Below are 21,920 nucleotides of genomic sequence, written 5' to 3' on the forward strand. Positions count from 1 at the left end.
AAGCAATCGTTTGTCCCACTTCAAGAATATCCAAAAACAAATGCAACTGAATACTTAAACCATCTCCAAGAAAGGATGAAATGGAGACAATCTACCCCAAATCTGGAAACAGGCACTCTGGTTCTACTCAAGGAAGACAACACAGCCCCTTTATGCTGGAAAATGGGCCGAATCATCAAGGTATTTCCAGGCAAAGACGGAATAGTGCGGGTAGTTAATGTGAAAACCGCTAATGGTGTTTTAAAACGACCAGTGACCAAGGTCTGTGTTCTTCCGATAAACTCTTAGATTAAGAAAGACAATAGACATTTATATCATATCATTTTGAAAGCCGATCCTTTCAAGGGGGGCGGCATGTATTGATTCCTATCGATTGCGATTGACTTAAGTTATGCCATGCGCATTATCAGCATCCCTCGAACCTGATGCACCACCCAAAAAGCTCACTTCTGAGTCAGTTCCAATCGTAAAACAAGCATTATACACAACTTAACAGCATCACTAATAATTATTCATTTTTTAATCTTAAATTATCTATTTATATGTAATATACAATCATATTACTCAAACAGTGTGTTATTAGTGTCAACCTAAATCATTACCCCACGAAAGTTAGTTATACCAACCTACCCACCAGTAAATCGAGTGAAAAATCTCACGAGATCGAACATCATCTATCAATAAAAATAAAACAGTCTGGAATATTGTTAATGAGGAAACTGGTAGAAAAAAAAGAAATAATATGAGTATAGGCCTGAAATACGAAGGTACCATATATAATAAACCTACAGATGTTGCGAATTTGTTTGTTGATCATTTCGCTTCTGTTGCTGAAATTAATATTCGAAATTATTTCGGCAATTCACTGTCACAGATATGCACAACATCTCATTTATCTGTCACTACATTCTTTTTTCGGCCAGTCCTGGGAGAAGAAGTCATTAATATTGTAAAAGCTTTTAAAAACAAAAAGAGTACTGGTATTGATCAGGTTTCTGTTAATATTTTAAAATCAACTGTTAACATTGTAGCTGACCATCTAGCTCATATTGTAAATCTATCAGTCAGCTCTGGAAAATTTCCTAGCCTACTGAAAATGGCTTCGGTTATACCAGTGTATAAAAAGGAGGACCCTCTCAATATAATAAACTATAGGCCAATTTCAATTTTGAGTATATTTTCTAAAGTTTTCGAGAAAATTGTACTGAATCGGATGATTTCTTCTCTGACAAAATTTAAAGTTTTAACGGACTGTCAGCATGGTTTTAGAGAGGGAAGGTCCACTGAAACAGCGACAGTGTCGTTCATGAATTTCGTCTACGAAAAGTTAGATAAGGGACTTTTTGTTGCTGGTCTATATTTTGATTTAACCCGTGCTTTTGACGTACTTTCCCATAAATTTATTATGGATAAGTTGTACAGTATTGGTTTTCGCGGTATTTTTCTAGAGTGGATTATGTCTTTCCTGACTGATCGTGATATTTCTGTTAAGGTTGAAAACTGTTGGTCTAGAAAATGTAGGATGCACTATGGGGTTCCACAGGGCTCCGTGCTGGGACCGCTTCTGTTCCTCCTCTTTATAAATGATTTGCCAGAGTATATTAATCCTGAACTTCTAATTATGTTCGCTGATGATACGTCAATGGCGGTCTCAGCGGGGAGCTTTCTGGAACTCACTGCAATATGCGAGTCTTTGGTCTTCGGTTTATCACATTGGTGCAAATCAAATGCGCTACTGTTAAATGTTGAGAAAACTGAATGTATATATTTCTCAAATAGGAATGTATATGGAAAAAGGCTTATTATCAGTTGTACAGGTGAACAAATTACTTCAAAGGACTCCATAAAATTTCTGGGTGTTCATTTGGATCATTTACTGAAATGGGGTTATCATGCTGAGTCAGTCAGTATGAGGTTGAGTAGGTCCTTTTATGCGATCAATAGAATTAAGGCATTACTACCAATTGAATCTGTTATGAATGTTTATTATAGTTTAGTTTACAGTTTTCTAAATTATAATGTTTTATTGTGGGGAAATTCCAGTTCTGCTCAGAGGGTTTTCATAATGCAAAAGAGAATCATAAGAATGATATTTAATTTAAAACCTCTTGATTCATGTAGACCTGTATTCAGAATGCAAAAAATATTAACACTTCCCTGTTTGTATATTTTGAGGTGCTTAGTTTATATTAAAGAAAATGAGCAGTTAGTTGATAGTATATCTAGTTTTCATCATTATTCCACTCGGAATACTAGTACTTTGTGTATACCATATCACTCAACAACCAAGTTTGAGTCGAGCCCTATGTATCAAGCCATATTGTTATTTAATCACCTATCAGCTGGATTGAAATTATTGAACAGGAATCGATTCAAAATTGTTGTGAAACAAAATTTGTTGCGGGCAGGATATTATAGTGTGAAAGAATACTTCGATGATAAGTTTGTTTATAATTGAAATTGTTACTTTTAGTTTTTTCTTTTGGACCTGTCCCATACATTTTGTAAATTATGTCATAAGGGATCAAAAAATTATTGTTATTGTTATTGTTATTGTCATTAAAAAGAAAATAGTTAGAAGAAAACAGGAACTTAATGGCATGGATGAATTCTTCTTTTGGTAGACTAGTGTGGTTTTTGATAGTATCCCACTTGTTCTCAACAGCTGAGACTGCCAACTCTACAGGAATGTTGGCGAAAAGAGATACAACGTCCAGGCTGATCAGGACATAATCAACTCTCTCTCTAGTCGTTCCATCATTGCTGATGATCGTGATTCCCTCCTATACGCTCGGTAAGTTGTTTCCACCTCGCTCTATCCTCTGCATCTCGAAGAGCCTGAAAGAATGGGCGGGTCGTACTTTGTTGAACTTGGTCGGTCCATCTAGTCGGTGATCTACCTCTCGCTCTCTTACCCGGAACATTTCCCGACACAATTAGTTTCTCCAGGTTGTCTCCATCTCGGCGGGCTATATGACCGAAAAACTGAAGAAACGCGCTGCAAGCAGATGGACGATAGTCTGGTTCTTATCTTCAACTCACTTAAAACAGAAACGTTAGTGCGATGAGCTGTCCAAGGTATTCGCAGCATTCGCCTCCAACACCACAATTCAAACGCGTCAATTTTCTGACGTTCAGACAACCGCAGAGTCCAGGTTTCAGCACCATACAGGAAGACAGAGAAGACAAGAGCTCTAACAAGTCTCACCTTTACACTCTTAGAAATCGAGCGGTCTCTCCATACTTTAGTTAACCGGGTCATGGCGCTCTTTGCCATGATTATGCGCCTTCGTACTTCCGCTTCGCAGTTTCCATCACTAGTTATGGAAGAACCCAAGTAATTGAAACTGTCTACCAGGTCATATTGGCTCAGAAGGCCCGTCAACCGTAACGTGCCGAATCTATCGACTATCATTATTTTAGTCTTTATTTTATTTATTTTCAAACCGACATTGTTGCTCTCACATTCCACCCGTCTGAGAAGTTCCACCATCTCTTCTTCCGTCGCCGCTATGAGGGTGGTATCGTCAGCAAATCTTAAGTTGGTGATTTTTTTCCCGGCAATCGTTATGCCTCCAGACCATTCATCCAAGGACCTTCTCATCACAAATTCACCATATATATTGAAAAGGTCTGGCGATAAAACACAACCCTGTCTGACTCCCCGTTCCGTTCTAAACCGTTTCGAGAACTTCTGGCTCAAACGAACAGTTGCCTCATTTGATTCATAGAGATTTTTAATGAGGGATACCAGATGAACAGGGGCTCCCATATGTACCAGGATTGTCCAAAGTTTGGCCCAGTTCACACAGTCGAACGCCTTTTGATAATCGACGAAACATATTATCATGGGTACTTGGTATTCTCTAGATTTTTCGATCAGCTGTCTGATATTCAGTATTTGTTCCCTAGTACCTTTTCCTTTTACAAAACCTGCCTGCTCTTGGGGTATTTGGCAGTCCAAATATGCTTTCAGTCTTGTTTTCAAGATTTTCAAAAGGACTTTGCTGGCGTGAGATACAAGTGACAGTGTTCGGTAGTTCTCGCACTTTGTAGTTGATCCTTTTTTGTGTAATGGAACGTATATTGACGTACACCAGTCGGTTGGCCATTTTCCCGTGCTCCATATAGCCGTACAGACTGAGTGGAATATTCGTACACCCTTTTCGCCCAACATTTGAAAGAGTTCGCCTGGTACGGTATCGATTCCTGGGGATTTATTCTTCTTCAATGATCGAATGGCTTCTTGTACTTCAGATAGTAGTATCGCTGGCTCTCTGGGATAGCTACATGGCCATGAAATTTCTGGTGGGTCCTGCCTGCTCTTGTACAGATCTGCACAGTAAATCCTCCATGTTTCCAATATTTCATCCATATCAGTCTTCAGATTTCCCCCAGCATCCAGAATGGACCAGTTCTGCGGTCTGAATTCTCTTGTCAGCAGTTTTATTTTGTTGAATAATTCCCTAGGCTCATTTCTGATCCCATGCCTCTCTATTTCCTCACATATACCAGCTATGTACTCCTCTTTGTCCTTGCGACATTGTCTTTGGACTTCCCTCGACAGCTTCCTATAGGCACGGTCTGCATCAGCCTTGCGCTTCACATCTTTCCTGCGTTGAATTAAATCCCATGAGTGATCAGTAATCCATGGTTTGCGCTTTGTGTTGTTTGGTGGTGTATGTTTTTTTGCTGTCTCAACCATTATGCTCTTCAAGTATTCCCAACCTTTTTCAGGATCGCTCTCTACCTGATCTAGGCAGAGTTTACTTTCTATGTCCAGCCTAAAATCCTGGACTTTTGATGGTTGCGGTATCATGGTCTTTCTTATTAGTTTCCGAGACACTATTTTAAAACGAAGCCTGAAATCGAGAACTAAAAGTTGATGATCTGTTCCGCAGTCCGCTCCAGGGTAGGCTCTGCAGTTTGTGGCCGACGATCTCCATCGTTGTTTGATCAGAATGTAGTCAATCTGGTTTTTGGTTCGACCATCTGGGCTCCGCCACGTGAATTGTCTTCGAGGGTGGTGTTTAAAGAGAGTGTTAGTAATTGCAAGGTTCTGTTGTATGCAAAACTCCAAGAGGCGATCTCCTCTCTCATTTCTCTGGCCCAGTCCAAACTTACCCACAGCGCGCTCGACTTCTGAAGATTTTCCGACCTTGGCATTGAAATCGCCTAAGATGAACAATAGGTCACGGTTTGGAATATCGGTAAGAACCTCCTCAAGACGACCGTAGAACGCCTCTATCTCCACCTCCGAGGATGTCGATGTTGGTGCATAGATTTGTACAAAATGCGCTATTGTTGTGGTGGTTTGTATCTTGACATGTATTATTCTGTCATCTACTGCACGGTATCCAACACAGAGTTATTCAGCTTTGGAGGCACAATTATTGCGACACCATTCGAGCTCGTATTTTCTGGACCCGAAAAGTAGACGGTGTTTCCCTCGGCGGTTCTGAAATGTCCACTATTCCGCCAATGTGTTTCCGACAGTCCCAGAATATCAAGATTATAAGTTCTCATCTCTCTCTCGACGATCTGTAGCTTCCCAGAATGTTGGACCAGACCTCGGATGTTCCATGTCCCAATTTTCCTTTTCTTTCGGAGATTTATATTTGTGTTGGTTCCAGTAACATAATTTCTGCAAGGTACCTGATTCCTCACACCTTTGCAGCCGGTAGCATCTTTCACACCATCCGACCCGGAATCAGTATGGCGCCGAGTGTGAGTCGGATCGCAGCACGAACTATCAACCGTATCTTTGACTTTCATTATGGAGGAGAGAATTCTCTTGGGAATGTAGTGCAGTGGTTTCCCGTTGCCTTCTGCACCGCAGTACCCAGCCGTTTTTAGAATACGTCCATTGCGCCTGGAGAAATCCGTTCTGAAGCCGGTAATGATGGATACTGCTGCCCTCCATCATATCTTGGTTATAAACCCCAAGACAAGGTTGCCACTTCCGCTAGTTCCACCGTGCCGATGTCTCCCATCTCCGCCATCACAACCGTTGTGGACTTCGCCAGTTTCTCTTGGCATGGGACCCTTACAGGTACTAGTTTTCCGGGTCAGAAAACTCCTGGAATCTGCGGTGGGCAGGGATTGATTCATTTTCCCTGATAGGACTGCCCAAAGGGTTCCTACCCGCTACCCCGACATAATCAACAGGTAACTGGAAACCATTCACACATTGGGCAAAAGCAAAGGAATCTTCAATAAAATATCTACTTCTGGTGGAAGAAAGATATTTAGACAGGATGTCTGAAACAAAAACTTACAGTTTGGAAGTGGAGGTGTTGACAGATGATATTATTGGTCTCAAGGCAAGAATGGGTTTGTGGATTTTTGGTATACCGTAGAATCTAGCGGGAACTGAATTATAAATGTACAGTAATTTACCTTGTACTTGTGTTATGTGGCCCCCACTGACCCATCGCTTAATCAATGCATTACATTTACCTTGTATTGTAATGGTTGGATCTCTGTTAGGAAGAAGTTGGTAATATTGTTCATTGAGCAAAATTGTGTTGGAGAGCTCTATGTACTGATCCTTATCCATCAATACCGTAACATTGCCTCTATCAGCCCGTAACACAAGCATTTCTTGATGTTGACTTAGGTACCTCTTACAGTGGTAAAATTCTCTCTGGAAAACATTATTAGTCCTTTTTCCAGGTTTGATGTAGTCGGTTATAATATTAGCAGCTTGGGAACGTTTGATGTTCTTCCCCTCATCTGACAGTCTATCATTAAGGTCTATAATGCTCTCTACATCTGCCAACAGTCCCGACATGGAAACCTCCTTAAAAGGAATATCAATGCCGAATCTGGAACCCAGTGCTAGGGATTTCAATATTCTATCTGGTATAATCACAGAACTAACATTCTTAACCCACCTTTCTTGTGGTTCTACTCTCTTTAGAAGTTCATCCGATAGAGCTCTCACCTTCATCAGATTTCTCTCCTTGATAGCAGCAAATTCTCTTCTGTACCTTCTGGACTGGTAAGATTCAAAACGAATTAGCATCGCTGGTGGAAGCAACCCCTTCAAGATCTGCCACAACCTGGAAGACTCACACTCCATTCTTCCTATCCTGGTAACAGTCACAGTGATCTCAAATTGAAGAACGAGACGCCTTGATTTCTCCAACATAGCTTGAACCTGTCTGGACGAACCTGAATCACTTGCTGAGCTGAACAAATAATTCATATTGCTGGAAATATGTTTGGGAAGTAAACCCTGTGGTTTGCATTCCAAAAGGAACACTCTTCGGTTTCTATGAGATGCCAGTTTCATATTGTACGAAGATCATAATTTCAACGCCTCATATGCTACTCTTCCATAGTTGTTTCTTACTTCTGCATAAAACCCCATGCTTAAATATCAACAATTTTAATTCCCAATATACAACAATATTTATAAGTATGATAAGGGGTGTGGGAAAATTGATAAGTGTTATAATTTCACTCTTCTTTATTTCATTTAGTCGACGTTTCGATCCCGATGGGGACCTTCTTCAGGACTCTACAATAGCAATAGAAAACAGTCAAAAAATTATTTTAAAACTGACAGACTATACAGTCGAGTGAAAGATAGGATGACTGTTGATAATATGAGTGGTGTGGTATATTGTATTCCATGTTCAATATGTAGTAAGGTGTATATTGGTCAGACGTCTCAGCTTTTGAAGAGAAGGATTGCTCAACACAAAAGCGACATCAAGAATCGAGACAAGATTTGTGCCCTAGCGGACCATACCCGGGACAAAGACCATCCAATGAATTATGATTCCACCAAAATTCTTGAATGTGAAGTGAATGGAAAGAAAAGATGTTTCTTAGAGATGTACCATATTAAACGTAAAACCTGTTCGATGAATTACAGAAGGGATGTAAACAATATTAGCTCCATCTATTCTTATTTGATTCATTATGACCAATTTAGTGGGAGTGAATTGAATGAATCACATTCCACAAGTTCTGCAGTCGTAGATATAACGTGATTGATTCCTATGTTCTGGACCAGTTTGATGATAGTGGATTGGTGTTTGGTTCATGGCATCTTTTAACAATCGCATTTGTTCTGAGTTCGGTGAGAGTGAATTACTGGGACCGATGTGATTTAATGCTACTCTATGTTTCATTTGTCATGTGCGTGTATTCTGTGGCAAGTCTGGTTGACAGCATTTTTGACAACCTCTCATTTGATTATTCTGTTTACTTTGTTTACATGATTAAAATTGATTTCTACTCCTTTGCTAACGAAATATCAAATCTTTTTTCGCTGAAGTTGTTGATGTTCTTGTTCATTGCTTTCTTGAGAGCTATTGATTTGTGTTCGAATAAGATCTTTATAACTCTGTATTTCGGTATGTACTATTAGTATAATTATTATTTTTATATTTATATATATGTAAAAATAAGACTGTTATTTTTAGGGAAAACAACTTTATAACTTGTATGTTCTATGTTCTATGATCTATGTTCTATGATCTACGTTCTATGTCTGAGATTCTAAGCTAAGACTAGTTCATGTGGTATTTGTGAGTTATTTTAGAATCCCGAAGAAGTGGCATTGTTTTTGATTTCTTACAGGTTAGTGAGCTATTTCTTTTTATTTATTTTTATTTTATTTCTTTGTATTACTCTGTATAATATTATTTCTTTTTTGTATGTTATTATGTTATATTTTAAAATAAACAAAATAAATCTTACAGACTCAAGACATCAAATCGTCTATTTCTTTGATTATAAAAATAAGAATTGATTACATTCTTATAAATCAAAAACGTAAGCTATAATGACGACAACCATGAAAATTTGCATCGCTTTGGAAGCATCAAATACTGATTAGAAGAAAAATACATACAAATTCAAATGGATCCAAACTACGGGAACAGAAAAAACATATTATGAAATACCAGAGGACAAACAGGATATATCTGACCATCATGATTTTTTGGCTCTACCGTAGGTGAAGAATATCTTGAAATCGATTAAAGCAAGAGGTTCATTTCGTACGAGCGTCATTTCATTAACCCCGGAGTTGAAAGAAATATATTTTGATACCGAAGAAGATGTGATGTTTAAGGATGAATATTTACAACTGATTAATTCACCCGCATACGTGAGAACAGTATTTGGACAAGAATCATCAGAACCACAGGATACGGTAGAACTTCCAAGAAAAAGCAAGGAGAATAAAAAGGATTTCAAGAAGATAAAGGAGGATTTTGTGCTGAATAATTTTGATGGTAAGAGTGTTTCAGTTAATTTAAGGTTAGAAAAATTCGAGACGGAATGCACGCGTTGTGAAGTAGAAGAAGATAGAGACAGAATTTTGATTTTACGGTTGTTTATGGATGGAATAGCGAAAGAATGGTTTGATTCTAAATTAATTAGATTAGGTTTAGACAAAAGTTTTCAAATATGGAAAGAAAATTGCTTAGAGAGTTTTTGTGAAACGAGTTGGCATAAATATAGAGAGGCGTATTCATTTAGGTATATTGGAGGAAGTTTAGTGGACTATGCCTTTAGGAAAGAAACTTTGTTGTTAAATCTCCGAAATAATTTTCCAACTGACATATTAATTGATTTAATTGTCACGAGTTTGCCAGATATCTTACAAGATAGAATTAATCGATCAAAAGTAAAAACTTTCGAGAAATTATTGGGTGAATTGCGAAAGCTAGAAAGTTCAAAAAAATATGATAACGGTCGAAATAAAGATAATCATAGAATGACTAAATCTGCCGAACAAATTCCTTCCTATTCACAAACAAATAGAAAACCAATTAAGAAGGAACCATGCTCAATTTGTGAGAAGAAGGGCTTCTCAGGTAGATTTCACCTATAAACAGTCTGTCGTCTAAGGAATAAATCCAATAATGTCGAACAAAAGAACATACCTGGAAACATAAGAACGGTAAACAATGTTGGGATACAGGATGAATTAAATAAGACCATTTCAAACCAAAAAAACTAAGACTGTTGCCATTGATAAAATTGAAGTTGTTTATAAATAATAATGAATTATGTAGAATTTATGATTCGGGCTCAAATGTTAGTCTTCTGAATTCCAAAGTAGCAGAAAAGTTATGTCTACATATTCAAGAGAATAGAAACACATTCAAAACAGTCAGTGACAGGGCAAATTTTCCAGGAAAAATAATTACAAAAATGAGAATCGATAATATCGAAAAAAAAGTTGTACTTTTTGTGGTTAATGAGAAAAATTTCGAGTATGATATTCTACTCGGACTAGATTCTATTTCCAATTTTCAATTAAAACAAGATTTTGATTTGAATATTTATCAAAGATTAGATATGAATGAAGAGAGAAAGATCGATTATCTCAATAATGATAATAATAATGATTACACCATCAATTTCAATGAAGGGATACCAACAGAACTTTTCGAAGCAAAATTAGACCATTTGGAAACAAATCAGACAAGTAAAATTGAAGTTTTAATAAATAAATATGACCATATTTTTGCAAAACACAAGTTTGATATTGGTCAGGTGCAAAATAATGAGGCACATATAAAACTTTTAGAACACAAATTTATAGCAAAAAAACCGTACAGATGCTCAATGGAGGACCAAATAGAGATAGAATTCCAAATAGGAAGATTGTTGAAAGCGAATGTGATTGAGGAGTCCTCCTCACCTTTCGCATCACCAGTCACTTTAGCATATAAGAGAGATGAAGGGTCTAAAACCAGATTGTGTGTCGATTTTCGTGAACTCAATAAATTAATTGTTCCCGAACCACAGCCTTTCCCATTAATTGATGAAATCTTAGCCAAGACCCGAAATGCAAAATTCTTTACAACATTAGATGTAAATTCTGCCTTTTGGTCGATTCCTATTCGCATCAAAGATAGATATAAGACTGCTTTTGTGACACAGAATGGTCACTGGCAATGGAAATGTTTACCTTTCGGACTTAAAACATCTCCGGCCATATTTCAACGTATATTGAATAATATTATCAGAAAATATAACCTGAATTTATTCTGCCTAAATTATATAGATGATATTCTAATATTTTCTTCAACATTTGACGAACATATAGAACATTTGGACAATCTCTTGAATGCAATATGTAATGAAGGATTCAGACTTAAATTTATCAAGTGTAATTTTGCAGAAGAAGAAGTCAAATATTTAGGACATATTGTAGGAAACAATCCAGTACGACCTATAAATGACAATTTAATTTCCATTAGGAATTTTTCTCCACCAGATACTCGGAAGAAGATAAGGCAATTTTTGGGTAAAGTTAATTTTTATCACAAATATATAAAAGATTCAGCTAGATTATTAGAACCGTTGCATAATTTACTGAGAAAAGATGTAAAATTCAATTGGTCATTGGCTTGTCAGGAAGCTTTCAATAAGGTTAAGGACATCCTTTGTTCTGAGCCAATTCTTGCAATTTTCGACCCAAGTGCCTATACTACTATATATACTGATGCCAGTATTCAAGGAGTAGGAGCTGTTCTTAAACAAAAACAGATTAATGGTGAAATGAAACCCGTAGCGTATTTTTCTAAAAAACTGAATAAATATCAAAAGAACAAGAAAGCAATATTCCTAGAATGTCTGGCAATTAAAGAGGCAATTAAATTTTGGAAATATTGGCTAATGGGACATAAATTTATTGTTGTTACTGACCATAAGCCATTAGAAGGGAAAGAATTTCGTACAAGACCAGATGAAGAGCTGGGTGACATGATGAATTTTCTATCACAATTCGATTTTGAGATTAGATATGAACCAGGAAAAGGAAATGTAGAAACCCAGTTCTGGAAGAAACGGAGAATATGGACGAATGTATAAGAACAGTTAATTTGGTGGAATTAAATGAAATAAAAAACGATCAACAGAATAATCTCTTAAAGATAAATAGTATGAGAAAAACGGTTGTAAAGAAAGAGATACATTACAAATTGTACAAAAATAACAAAAAAATAATTTTGTCGAATGATTTTGGAAAAGATTTGATCAGAAAAGTGCACAAGCATTATGGCCACATTTGTGCTAGTAAGATAAATAATAAAATCAGGAAGTTTTATTACATTCAGAACATGGATTCACTGACAAAAGAGGTTTGTGGATCATGTGACATATGTTGTAAAAATAAAACGAGAGTAGGTCAAAAGTATGGTCTCCTTTCTCAACTGGGCCCAGCAAAAGAACCATTTGAAATAATGTCATTAGACACAATTGGAGGTTTTGCTGGAAACCGCTCTTCAAAAAGATACCTTCATCTCCTAGTCGATCATTTTACTAGATATGCATTTGCGAGCACTTCAAAACACCAAACAACCGAAGATTTCATCAAATTAATTAATAAAATTCAAGATAAACGACCGATCAAAACACTATTAACAGATCAATACCCAGGAATAAATTCGGAAAAATTCAGACAACATATGAGAAGTTTGAATATACAATTGATTTTCACAACAGTAGATTGTCCTTCTTCTAATGGTCTGAATGAACGACTGAATCAGACATTAGTGAACAGAATAAGGTGCAAACAAAACGAAACGAAAACTAGGGCATGGACGAAAATAGCCGATGAATGTATTGAAGAATACAATAGAACAGACCATTCTACAACGGGATATAGCCCAGAATATTTACTTTGTGGCAGAACTGATCCCATTGCTCCAGAAGAACTTATAGAAGAGAGAAATTTACCAAAAGATAGGGAAATAGCATATAAAAATTCTTTACGCTATCATGAATACAATAAAAAACTGATCGACAAGAATAGGAAACATTATGATTTTAAAATTGGAGACTATGTTTACGTTGAAAATAAATCAAAATTAAATAGAAAAAAAATTGATGAAATAAGAATAGGACCTTTTCCAATAGTGCAAAAAATTTCTAACACTATATATGAGATAAATATTGGAAATAAAAGAAAGGACAATAATTATTTTCATGTAACTAAGTTGCTCCCATGTGAAAACGCAAACATATAATGTAACATGTAATATACTTTGTGTGGGGGGATGTAAAAATAAAACTGTTATTTTTAGGGAAAACAACTTTATAACTTCTATGTTCTATGTTCTATGATCTATGTTCTATGATCTACGTTCTATGTCTGAGATTCTAACCTAAGACTAGTTCATGTGGTATTTGTGAGTTATTTTAGAATCCCGAAGAAGTGGCATTGTTTTTGATTTCTTACAGGTTAGTAAGCTATTTCTTTTTATTTTATTTCTTTGTATTACTATGTATAATATCATTTCTTTTTTGTATGTTATTATGTTATATTTTAAACTAAACAAAATAAATCTTACAGATTCAAGACATCAAATCGTCTATTTCTTTGATTATAAAAATAAGAATTGATTACATTCTTATATATATTTCTACATGCTTGTGATATATCATGTTTTGACTGTTTTCTATTGCTATTGTAGAGTCCTGAAGAAGGTCCCCATTGGGATCGAAACGTCGACTAAATGGAATAAAGAAGACTACGCCACATATACATATAGATATATATATATATATATATATATATATATATATATATATATATATATATATTTTTTATATATATATATAAATATATATAATATATATAAATATATATAAATATATATATATATATATATATATATATATATATATATATATATATATATATATATATATATATATATATATATCTATATGTATATGTGGCGTAGTCGACAGAGATCTCGACTGAGGCATCGAAAGTCCGGAGTTCGAATCCCGGTGAGGGCATGGATGGTTAGTGGTTGTTCAAGTCTTTGAGAAAAATAAAAATTGTATGTTGACACAAGAATTTATATCGTTGTCTAGGGGTTTATATAAAAAAGGCCGCCGGAACTTAACTAATGTTTATTTACACAATGTACAATTCACGTCAATTGAATGTACAGCCACTGAACTTTCGTCTAATTGTCTGATTATTCGCGTTGATCCGTCTATATTTAACGTCGAATTATCTTACTCGCTGCGTACTATTTTACGTCGAATTATTTTCATCGACGGGATAAAAGAAGAAAACCCCTACATCGACCGGGATAGAAGGAGAAACCACACATTTTGAAGAATTATTTGGAGAAGACATCGAAATCGACGTAGAAGTGTCCAGAATTTGCAACGAGGAAAAATTGCCAGTGAGTCAATCAACAATTGGGAATACGGAAGAAGCCAGTACCGAAGGTGTAGACGAGTGAGTTTTGATCCAGTAGACGAAAGGACCGAAACGAGATCAATTTTCCGCAGTAATCAGAGGATAAATGGTAAAATTGTATGCAGACTTTCAAGGTAGGACGTTTATCTTTCCAATTTCCATTTTGTGAGGCTTGTTGAAGAAGACGACCAAAGAGGAGACTTTATATTTGTTTTTTTTTTCATATTTTTGAATTTTTAAATTACTTTTGAACATTGTCCATATTTGTGATTATTGATTTGATTTATTTTGTGAGAATATACAGCCATTTAACGTTCGCTATTAGTTCGAATTTTTGATAATTTTAACTTGAGATAGCATAGTCGAATTAGTATTGATTTTAGAGTTTACTGTTTTAATTTGGCGGTTTTCGTTCATTTGAATTTTCAGTTTTTCGTTGAATATTGACTGAGTACTTTCATTGAAAATGTCAACTTTGGGCGATATTACAATTATTGAAAATCAAATATCCAATGCAACATTATCTGCTGTCAAAGCATTACATTTTATTTGTTTCGGTGATGAAGGCGAATCGCGAAAGGTCCGTAGAGCGCTACGTAAATTTTCGGGTTTTGGATGGGACAAAAACTCAGACGATCACTTGACTAAAGTACAAGACGTTTATAAACAACTCAAACTCCCAGACCTGATAACCGTTTCCAATATGCTTGGCTTGGATTATAGTGGAACCGATGACGTAATTATCGATCGTATATGCTCATTTTTAATAAAATTCGAATATGGCTTTGAACAAAATGATGAATCGGAGAGAGATGACGAAAATGACGACGAGACGGAAAACACTGACGACGAGACGGAAAACACTGACGACGAGAATGAAAACAGTGACGTAGAAAAATATTCCTCAAGACATGACAAATTCAATAGACGAAAAATTATGAAAAAAGAGAGTTTTTCATTGACTTTTCGAGACGTAGAAGATAGTATTAGGCCATTTGACGGAAAAGAAGATTATCCAATAGAAAAGTGGATCGAGGATTTCGAAGAAATTGCAGAAGTGACGGGATGGAATGACTTGCAAAAGTTGATATTTGCAAAGAAATCTTTGAAAGGTCTCGCTAAACTATTCATTCAGTCTCAAAAAGGTATTAGAACTTGGAGTATTTTGAAGAGAAGATTGATTCAGGAGTTTGAAGTCAATGTAAACAGTGCACAAATTCATAAAATGTTGATGTTTAGAAAGAAGAAATATGATGAAAATGTTCAAGAATATGTATTGATCATGAGGGAAATAGCTAGTCGAGCTAATATAGAAAATGAAGTTGTAATTCAATACATCATAGATGGAATACAGGACGAATCATCAAATAAAATCATATTGTATGGTGCCAGAAACTTTCCAGAATTCAAGGAAAAAGTGAAACTGTATGAAACTATTTCCAAGAAACAACCTGTAAGAGATATTAAACCTTTCAAGGTCAAAAGAGACAGACGGAGATAGTGAGGATTCGACGTTAGAGACGAGACGGGAAAGGTTAAATAATTTCGACGTGATAGACGCATAGAATTCGACGTAAAATAGTACGCAGCGAGTAAGATAATTCGACGTTAGATATAGACGGATCAACGCGAATAATCAGACAATTAGACGATAGACGAAAGTTCAGTGGCTGTACATTCAATTGACGTGAATTGTACATTGTGTAAATAAACATTAGTTAAGTTCCGGCGGCCTTTTTTATATAAACCCCTAGACAACGATATAAAAACCCTACATATATATATATATATATATATATATATATATATATATATCTATATGTATATGTGGCGTAGTCGACAGAGATCTCGACTGAGGCACCGAAAGTCCGGAGTTCGAATCCCGGTGAGGGCATGGATGGTTAGTGGTTGTTCAAGTCTTTGAGAAAAATAAAAATTGTATGTTGACACAAGAATGATTGCGAGTGTGATTTGATGTGATACATGTGGGAAATTAGGAGAAAACCAACAAATTTGTGACTGGGTACATAACCAAAAGTTGAGCCCAACAAGCGAGAAAGAATGAATGAATGAATATCGGTCGGAGTTGGTCTGTGGTCGGAGTTATAATAACAAGATACACACATAATTCATTTACCATGTCTTAGTGTATTCTTCACATTGGTTGCTACAGAATAATTTGTAGTGTGTGTTTAGGGCATGGATGTTTAGTGGTTGCTCAAGTCTTTGAGAAAAATAAAAATTTTATGTTGACATAAGGTTGAATTATATGTGATACATGGAGAAATCCAACAAATTTGTGACTGGGTACATAACCAAAAGTTGAGCCCAACAAGCGAGAAAGGATGAATGAATGAATATCGGTCGGAGTTGGACTGTGATCGGAGTTATAATAAGAAGATACCTACATAATTCATTTACCATTTCTTAGTGTATTCTTCAGGATTGTTTCTACAGGATAATTTGTAGTGTGTGTTTTTTTTCTGAAGTGTTTGTTCAACAAGGTTAGTCAAATTAATATAGTTTTGGAAAGTTTTGATAGACCATTTTCATACTTTCACAAAAAAATAGGTACAATAGTTTTTTCTTATTTTCAGTTGAATTTTTGTTTCTAAAAAAGCCGGCAATTAGACGTACAAACTTAAGTCGCAGAAACCGTAATGCTGTAAGTCAAAGAAATACAAGAGCAAGGTAAACTGATGAGCAACGTGAAACGCGGAATGAAGTTGAACGGAATCGATGGAACCGGAACCAACAAAATAGAAGTAAAAATTGTATGTTGACATAAGGATGAATGCGAATGTGAATTATATGTGATACATGTGAGAAAATTAGGAGAAATCCAACAAATTTGTGACTGGGTACATAACCAAAAGTTGAGCCCAACAAGCGAGAAAGAATGATCGGATGAATATCGGTCGGAGTTGGTCTGTGGTCGGAGTTATAATAAGAAGATACCTACATAATTCATTTACCATTTCTTAGTGTATTCTTCACGATGGTTTCTACAGGATAATTTGTAGTGTGTGTTTTTTTTCTGAAGTGTTTGTTCGACAAGGTTAGTCAAATTGATATAGTGTTGGAAAGTTTTCATAGACCATTTTCATACTTTCACAAAAAAATAGGTACTATAGTTTTTTTTCTTATTTTCAGTTGAATTTTTGTTTTTAAGAATGCCGGCAATTAGAAGTACAAACTTAAGTCGCAGAACCCGTAATGCTGCAAGTCAAAGAAATACAAGAGCAAGTCAAACTGATGAGCAACGTGAAACGCTGAATGAAGTTGAACGGAATCGATGGAACCAACAAAATGGAAGTGTTGCGTTTAACCCCTTTAGAGCTGCATTTAATTATAACAAAGAAATTGACTACAGTACACTGCATATCGTTGCTATTGGACCAATGAACGTTGTTGGTCAATATGGCAAGGCATTCAAGTTTAAAAATGAAGCCCCGGCATTGTGTCGCTCGAACTCAATAAAGAAATTAACTTAATTCAGACACATATATATTTATATATATATATATATATAGGGCTTTTTTGAGTGAGATATTCAGTTCAATTTCAGTTCGACAGATTTAATCATGCTGCGTTGTACTTGTAAGGGCATTGTAGTTTGCCTACAAAAGTTTTCCAACAATTGTAACAAATGAACGAATTAATTGGAATATATATATATTCATGAATTATTGCTCATACAAAACTTTCAGAAAAATATAAATATAATCTGTTCGGCAAATATGAATGATAAATCTCCTTAACTTCCAGAAAAGTAACACTTTCCTTCTATATTCTGAAAACCCAAATCAGGCCCTGAACAGTTTCTTCTTTCATTAGCAACAATGCCTCTGTAAAAAAAAGGAGTAAGCATCAATGCAAAATGAATGAATGCCAAAGATTGATTCACTTGTTATCTATACTATACTGTTCTATTCATTCATACAAGAAAATGTACACGAGTTCATGTGAAAAATATATGTGATCACCATCAAAGAGTTACATAGCCCGTCAATTCAATCAAAAGGTATGAATGAACGCAAAAAAAAGGACTGAAAATTCAAAAGCACAATTTAAAACATCAACCGAGAAATTCACTGATATTATACACTGTCTTCTCGAGCAGTATCTTCTTGACAGCCCTATTGACTTCGTAGTCAAGAAAATCAATAATTTAACGAGTTTGTTAATATATTGAAAGCGCTCGGTGATGAGCACTTGACATCTTCTGGGAGACCATTGTAGAGCTTCAGCCATATATAGTTTGGACCCCGCTGTTCCCTTCTGCTTCTCAGTCGTGGAATGGAAAACTTGTTTTCATTTCGCTAGTTGTACTCATGAAATTTTGAGTTTCTTGAAAAGTTTTCCTGATGACCATGCACATAATTTAAGCAGACAAGTATGAACGCTGCTTCTACGTTCAGAATATTTTCATTCATAAACACATCTTTACAACTATCAGTGCTCCTTATGCCGTATATGGCCTTTATTGCCTTCTACTGATGAAGGAGAACTTATTGGGCGAGAATGCTTTGGCCCCATAAGAGATACCTTATATTGCCAGGCTGTGGGATGCCGAATAGAACGTGAACTTGGCAATGTCGGTTGTTGATATCTGCTTCATTCTCTTTACTATAAAAATTGCTGTCGAAAGTTTCTTGCATGATTTATCAATATTCATTCCCCAGCTCAATGAATTCTAAAACTCCAAACCCAGAAATCTCCTGATTGATCAACGTTAATAAATGAATGAATAATGGTTTAACATCTATGTGATAAAATAAATTGTTGAATTAAAATAATTTCACAGCATTCAGAATTTTTTTCAATTCTGGAAAAAGTACCTACTCGAGCGGGACTCGAACCCGCAACCTCCGAATAACTGGTCCAATGCTCAAACCACTAAGACACCAAAGCAGGAGATTCTCCGCAATGAGGAACCACTAATCCCAGAATCGAGTGTTAATATGCCTACGAACTATATACAGTGGACTCTCGTTAAGTCGAAACACCACGGGACGGAATTTTTGTAAATATTGAACAGTTTGTATTTTCATGAATTATGAAATACCTACTTTGAACTCATCATGCTGCGTAATCGTTCCAAACGTTTTCGAACCAAGGGATGCTTTTTCGGGTGATGTTTCATCTGGCAGACTGGAGATCGCATGTGATAAGATTGAACACACAACTTCAATACATCAGTTAAAATATCCAAAGCATGATCCATATCATCTGTGAAAAGCTGAAAATGAATGAACTGTTATGAAAAAAAAATATAAACCTTGAAAACTACTGAAAAAAAAACTTTTGGAATTTTTCGAATATCTCGAACAGTAACAAAGATATAGCGAAATATTTCGAACACTAATAACCCTGTAACTCGAGAAAGAATCAAGATATCTATTGAACTGCTCTCTGTTATCCCATTATTTCGAAATAAAATATCGGAGGATTTTTTTTTTCTTATAGTTCGCGAGATGCTTTCAGTGACCATCAAATTTGAGATAACATGTACAGGGAAGGCAAATTTCGATCTTTTAGCACTACAACTTTTCAATCAGAGGAGATAGAAAAAGTCCTCATTTTCTGAGAAACCGAAATGAGTAGTATTCATTTTTGGTTAACTTCTGTTGATTTCGAGTTATAAGCGAATATTGGAAAAATGGTGAAATCGAAAAAAAATTATATCTTCGCCTATACTGACGATAGAGCTTATATATTTTATTCATTTTCATATCTCAAAATGGATTCGGAAATAACGAAAAGATTCATGATCGACTGTTTCAATAGATACAGTTGTAATGACTGACTAATGTACTGATGGATGCATCAGAACATTCTTTTTATAGGTCTCCAGAATGTCGCTTATCAACAATAATTTAAACCGTAGAAATATTGTGTGCAACAAATGAAAAAAGATCTGCGACCATTTTGTATTATTTATATTGATACAAACCACACGATATCGTATATTTTATAAATTAGCAAAAATCTAATCTTCTCATTTAAAAACATAACTTCGATTCATAGCTTCGTAATTGAAAATCCTGATAAAAAGAGGATTCTACGTAAAAAAAGTGCCTGTTTAATGTTTCGATTCCAAAGCTCTATCTTCAGTATTAGCGGAAATATAATTTTTTTCTGATATCGACATTTTTCAAATTTTCGCTTATAACTCGAAAACAAAAGAAGGTGACCAGAAATGGTTGCCACTCTTGTAAGTTCCTCAGAAAAAAAGAACGGGAGTGGGATATGAGATTTTATTTATAAAATCTCTGATTCAAAAGTTGAAGTGCAAAAACATCGAAATTTGCCCACCTAGTATAGTGTCGCCACCACATTTTCTTGTTTATTATATACAGAGCAAAAATACTCTACCTACATGAACAATTCTTTGAAATATTCAGCTTTTTTTATTTATTTCAAGTAATCTAAGTTAACTACATAGAAACAAAATAAGGACAAATAATGAAATCGTTCAATAATACGTAGTGTTCTGTTCTCAGTACCAAGACTTTGCCTATTCATCGCAATTACGAATTTCAACCATATTAGGTATATATATATATATATTTATATTGTCTCCAGATAACAGTCGTACTATAAATATCGTGAATCTTTAAGGGAATTCGACTGATAAGAAGGATTTCAGTTTTACTCTTTAAAGATTCACGATATATATATTTATATATATATATATATATATATATATATATATATATATATATATATATATATATATATATATATATATATATATATATATATATATATATATATATATATATATATACCATAGACCCATTATCCCATGATACGTCTATGGTATATATGTTCTAAAATGTAATCCAAATTAATCGAATTCCGAACTTGGTTATACAGGATCCGACATAAAAGATGGACAGTTTGTAACGATCATAAAATCAGTAATTTTTACTCAAAAACAAATTTATTGATGGATTCAGGTTCGCAATGAAATAGTCCAGTAGATGAATACATTATACCTGGAAAAAATTCCGAACTTAATGAAACTTCTAAAGGATCTTCGGGGGTGCTGTGGCATGACTATGTCAAGCTATCCAACTCGAGGATCCTGTGCTGAGGAGGGCCGAAGAACTTCAATTTTCCACAATTGTGTATACACAAACTTTTCCGTAGATCTCATACGAGATACAGCCTATCAAAATTAGAGGAATTTTCTCAAAATGGCAAAAATTGGCAAAAAAACAAAGTTTTGGCCCTTCATCTATCAATTACCATCGGTTCTATAGTAAATATATTATTCACTCATCAATATCGACAAACTGAAACATAAGGAGAGAGGTAGCTTTGAATAAGAGCTGGTTGTTTTGTAAATATAGTTATTTCAATGTTATCGTGGCAAGCTATCTAGTCCAGTAGATATATACTCAATGAAACTTCTAAAGGTTATTCGGGGGTTGTGGTTGACTTTTTCAAGTTATTCAACACGAGGAACCCGTGCTAACCTGCGGAGGACCGATGAACCTCAACATTTTCGGCCTTTTTTCAGTATTTGCTCATAACTTCTGACCTAATTCGTTTTCTACCAAAACGTTTATTTTCAAAGTTGTAGAGAATTAAATTCTTCATAGTTCCGAGGTACAGCCTATCAAAATTAAAGGAATTTTCTCAAAATGACAAAAATTGGCAGAAAACGAAGGTTTTGGCCTTCTAATTATCAATTTCGATCGGTTCTATGGTA

At 35.2% G+C, this 21,920-nt stretch overlaps 1 protein-coding gene across 1 annotated transcript in view; it reads right to left on the minus strand.

Annotated features, from left to right (window-relative positions):
- Nucleotides 1-17,855: 17,855 nt before the first annotated feature.
- The window catches only part of LOC123681922 (leucine-rich repeat and guanylate kinase domain-containing protein-like), a 214,417-nt gene continuing 210,352 nt past the window's right edge, over nt 17,856-21,920 (minus strand). Inside the window, exons 13-14 of the mRNA XM_045620287.1 lie at nt 19,270-19,439; nt 17,856-18,045 (exon numbers count right to left, since the gene is read on the minus strand). Of these exons, the coding sequence (XP_045476243.1) occupies nt 17,955-18,045; nt 19,270-19,439 (261 nt within the window). The 3' untranslated portion in view covers nt 17,856-17,954. The remainder of the gene's footprint in view (nt 18,046-19,269; nt 19,440-21,920) is intronic.

Source organism: Harmonia axyridis, chromosome 6, assembly GCF_914767665.1.
Source record: "Harmonia axyridis chromosome 6, icHarAxyr1.1, whole genome shotgun sequence".
NCBI classification, from domain to species: Eukaryota; Metazoa; Arthropoda; class Insecta; order Coleoptera; family Coccinellidae; genus Harmonia; species Harmonia axyridis.